The 5,053-nt window shown below is 29.6% G+C and overlaps 1 protein-coding gene across 1 annotated transcript; it reads right to left on the bottom strand.

The window, feature by feature from the left end:
• Positions 1 to 1,470: 1,470 nt before the first annotated feature.
• On the bottom strand, positions 1,471 to 3,445 carry LOC134281691 (alpha-N-acetylgalactosamine-specific lectin-like). Its single transcript, XM_062764124.1, has 2 exons — positions 3,355 to 3,445; positions 1,471 to 1,718 (listed from the first exon to the last, which is right to left on the bottom strand). Exons 1-2 carry the CDS (start codon positions 3,443 to 3,445, stop codon positions 1,471 to 1,473), a joined length of 339 nt encoding a protein of 112 aa, XP_062620108.1.
• Positions 3,446 to 5,053: the final 1,608 nt, after the last annotated feature.

The raw sequence follows: 5,053 nt of genomic DNA, 5'->3' as shown, positions 1-5,053 counted from the left end.
AAGAGCATCGCCAGGTGTAAGTAACTGGCATAACGTGAAACATATGGAGATAACTAACAATATTCAAGATCAAAAATCCATAAAACAATACAAAATAGGAGCTGAGCAAACACTGACCTCCAAAACATCCATCAGAGGTTGGGATCATGTGCCATGGAGGAATGAGCATCCCCTGCCATACTGTATTTTTTTTTTTAAAAGATAAGAAATATATACATCAAACGTTTCTACAAGAAAAATATCAAAAGAAGTTTAGTATCTTATTACAGTGTATCTAATTATAGATAAAATATCATTTAAATTAAACAATTTTGTCACCATTTTATGGCACTATTTTAGTCGTCCATTACTATTGTATAGCCATATTGATTTGTATGTGTTTGCAAATTTTTTTTCTTCTGGTGATAAGATTTTTTCACCAGAGGATTGAGTTTTTGATTCCTTAAAACGAATTGAACAATTGTTTTGACATAATCAAAAAGATATTATTTAAAAAAGAATACTATGAAATATTTAATTTATTAAATAATAGTGACTTTTTTAATAGAATTGTTTTGTTCTTTTGTCGTTTAAGTTTTTAATGTGCTTCGTTGCTGCAGAAATATATAACAAAGATGAACCATCACTATCCAGTCCGTTGAATGGTCACTTAAAAGCCTTGAAAGGTATCTGATTGGCAGGAATTTTTCCAGTTACCTTTCAGTAGATTTTACTCATTAACAGTTATCATTAAATAACCTTTCTAAACTTTCAGTCACCTTTCATTTACATAAATGATAGAAATTTATTCAATGACCTTTCAGTAGATTTTTAGTCACCTTTAATTCAACTGATTGGCAGAGTTCTCATTTAGTTATCTTTCGGTAAACTTTCGGTCATCTTTCCTTTAACTGAATGAGAGAGCTTTAATCATTCAGCTATCAGTAGATTGGCATCCATTCATTAAACTGAATGGTGTAGTTTCATCCAGTGAAATTGGAATTTGTTATCATTTATCATACACAAAAATATATAACCCTCCCTTTGTTTAACCGAATGGTTGGTCTGATTAAAATATATAAAGCATCTCTCATTTTAAATTGTTGAATATAATTTTAATCCAACGACTTGTGTGATTCACAAATTTGGAATATCACATGTTTTACACAAAGCTATAGTATCTTTTGTAAGGTTTTTTAAATATTTAAATCCACCGCAACATGCGGTTGAATTTCTATAAACTGTAAGGGAATTCCATTGTCCCATCAAATAAGTGGAATGTAAATAATATTATATATATATGACAGATTTAAACCTAGTGAAAGAGTAAATATATGATGAGAAGAAATATTCCCTGTTTTATATATATACTTTATTTTTCAACATCTTTTCATGATACAACTATAGCTCTTAAAAATCCAGATCAATTTTTTTTTATGAAAATCACTTCTAATGGTTGATTTTCAATACAAAAACACATGAATTACAGTATTATCCCAACTCAACCATTGGCAAATTGGTATTGTTTATCTCACAAATGTACATAAAACTGTACAGATTACAATCTTCATCCGACCACTTGAAGTCTAAGACTTTGTGCATAGCGGTGCAATCGTCATCAGGTGACCAGTTGTCAGGTTGCCCTTGACCCCAGTCAGTAAATGTTAAAGGGTCACCACTCTCAATCCAGGTCCAATCACCCTCGATCACATTATCAGTTGCTCCAATCCAGATTGTATCTAAAAATAGAATGTGATAAATACAGTGAAACCTGTCTAAACCGATTCCTGTGCAATATGTCACACTGTAAATTCAAAAGATAAATTTCATCTCAGTTTTTTTTCTTAATTCCATGTTTTTTTCACAATTTGCAATCTGAAACCCTGTCTATTCTGACAAAAAATTCTTCTCCAAGTGCATGTCCTATAGACATGTTTCACTATATTTCAGCTGTTTAAAGTCATGCATAAAATATTTTTTTTAAAAAATCAATGTTAAGTAGCATTAGATTTTGTAAAATTACTATTATTATTTTTTAAAAACAAAGAATATTGAACAGGTAATATTGTAAATATTTATTTTTTTAGGATGAATTTCATTAAATGAAGACTTTCTTTTATTAAAATTTGTTTGTGTATCATAGCAACCTTGCATTTCATTTGCAAGATCTTTTATGAACTGATTTTCCTCTGCGCTTTCAATTTGCACAATACTTGCGTTACGGTCGAAGCAGGAAAACTGAAAGAAAAATAAAACGGAAAGAATAAATAGAAAGGCGGAGTATGAAATCTGAATTAAGATATTTGTGTAATTATTAAGTATATTATAATTAGCAAGTTTCAATTTCAACTGAGAAACGAATGTGGACCTGATTGTCATGCAATTTTATATAACTAAAAAGATAAATTGAATATTTTTATGCTCTCAGGATGGCACATAAAGGAAAACAGGTAATTCTGCATAAAGTTCTATCTTTTCAGCAAAACTTTTCGATTGTATTTAAATAATTTGCCAACATGTAGAACAAGGAAGCTAGTAATAATACTTATGCATAAATGGATAAAGATGCGTTCAAGATACTTTCTGTCTATCTTGCTAAAAGTATTTAAGATTCATAAACCATCTGCTTCCTCATTTCAAATGTTGCTTGAACCTTAACGATTTTCCAAAAGAAATTTATTTTATAAGTAAAATACCGACAAGTACTGCATAGCTTGCGGGGCAAAATTGTATCAAAAAAAACACTTGAACTTGGCAAATTTATAAAGGAATAATAGACGTTTATGTCATTAAGAGTTATCTTTCTTATCAGAGTATCAATGACCCTTAACTTTAGTATCATTGTTCTAACATAGAGTAAAAAAAAAGAATATGTTGTGTGCATTATCTTTATACAATTGGGTAATTATATACTAGTATTTGAGTCTGAGAAATTTAAATCTAAATAAGACTTTAAAAAAGTAACTTACTTGTGCTGGAAAAAATGATTCCTGCAACGACACCATAAGATATAGAGAAGTTCCGAAACACCTTCCCTCACTTAACTCTAAATGTTTGAGTAAACATAAGATTTTTATTAATGATAAAATAATCTAAATAAATTAAACCATTATCATTATTATTATAAATATGATCATCATTATAAAATTTGTTTCATGATAAATTGCATCGTTTAGAGCATGCCATATCACTCTTGTGTTGCTTATTCAAATAGCTGCTTTTTATTATACCATATCTCAAAAATACAAATTACCATTAATTATAAGTTTTATGAGTGATATACTTATTCTGATTTATATGTAAATCACCGTAAACTTGTTGGTATTGGAAAATATATTCTTTCGACGGATCAAAGTAAGTTAAGTCAATACCTACCCACGCCGTTCTTTGAGTAATGTTCGTATCCAAGGCTAAAAAAGAGGTCTTCTGTCTTCAATCCCATGGCAGTTATACAAGACATTGCCATTTTGTTGTAGAAGAAAGAACAACAACCGAGTTGTTCTAAACATTTAGCGCCACAAGTAGACAACGTTTCAATGTTGTTATATTCGTACAAGATATATCTAACTGGCGGTATCATGTCATCATTTCCATACAGTCTTTGGAACCGTGTTCCTGCACTCATTAAATGTACTATTTCTGGACTATGAAATATTGTAAAAATGAAGATCCAAAATATATCCATCTTATTTCTGATGTCAAAGAAATAATTTGACTGCGTGCAATAAAAAAAATTGATGTTCAAGCAATTATAAGTTGCTTAGAATACATATCATATTCGTATGGAATTGCAAACTTTGGTTCTTTGTTAGAATGATTTGATTTCGTGTATTCCTTTAATTAACTTTATTGATGAAACACTTTCTAAAAGATGGGTTGTTTATTTTAAGTACTTTTGTTGACAAAGTTTTAACTTCAGCGTTACGTAACGGAAACTTGCATTGTTGCTGTATTGTTGGAACAGCAATTAACTTGATCAATACATAATTTTTGGCCATCACGACTAACAATGAATCAAAAAGACAAAATATGAAACATGGTGTCAGTTTCTTAACGCTTCAGACTCCATTTCGAACAACAGCATTCAAAACTGGAGAATTCTGTATACAAACTCGTTGAAAAATAAAAGCCCATTATTATGGGAAACGTTTTATATTTAAACCAGTTTATCACATATTCACTTAACACTTGTATATGTAACACCTCCACATAAAGAACTTAAATTAATTATTAAGTAACTACATTTTTAGCGGTATTTTTTGTCTGATACTCCTGATTTATTCAAGACCGTTATATTAAAAAAAGTCATCAGTCTTATTACATGGTTAACTAATACCTGTTCAAATACCTGTGTAAATGAACTAGAATACCTTTTTCAAATAAACGCGTATCGTTTGATTTGCCTCTGATCATTGATATTTTGGATTTTATTATTCAGACAAAAGAATGGAATAAAACAAAGTGTAAGGAAAGTTGACGTCATAAATTTGATTACATTAATATGTATCGGTAAAAGATTGACACTAATATTTTTGTAAATAAATGAATGGTGTACATGCTGTATTTACATAAAAAATAAAATAAACGCCGTATTATTCAAAAGTTTTCAAATTTTCTTTGAAAAAATTTGGTTATCGTAAATACATATAAGAACAAAGTATGATGATTAAATTCTCCTTAAAAAAAGATGCATGCACGAAATGTGTTGTTAATTGCATGGAATGCTTTGGGACGAAATCTCTATCACAATTGCTGTTATGGTTAGATCGGGTCAATACCGACATATAAAATTTGTTTATATAGTTATATAGCATCCCTAAAGTTACTGAATTTGATGAACTTTAATTATCGAATAACTTTCACACTATAAACAATGCTGATAAGGCTGATAACTCATGCATTCCATACTACTAGTATTTGCTTTACATTGTATGTAGCACTGTGGTTCATGATGACTATAAAGTAGGTAAACTTGTTAGATATTGATAGAATAGTTCTTTTTGTTGATTGCCAAGGTTTGAGTAATCTCCTTATGTACAGGGATCTTTTGTGTTTTGTTGTCATTCGTTCAATA

This window comes from Saccostrea cucullata, unplaced genomic scaffold (genome assembly GCF_032062105.1).
Source record: "Saccostrea cucullata isolate Sc308-1 unplaced genomic scaffold, CSIRO_AGI_Scuc_v1 ctg286, whole genome shotgun sequence".
NCBI lineage: Eukaryota > Metazoa > Mollusca > Bivalvia > Ostreida > Ostreidae > Saccostrea > Saccostrea cuccullata.
Note: the sequence above shows the minus strand (reverse complement) of the source record. Positions and strands in the feature narration are given on the sequence as shown.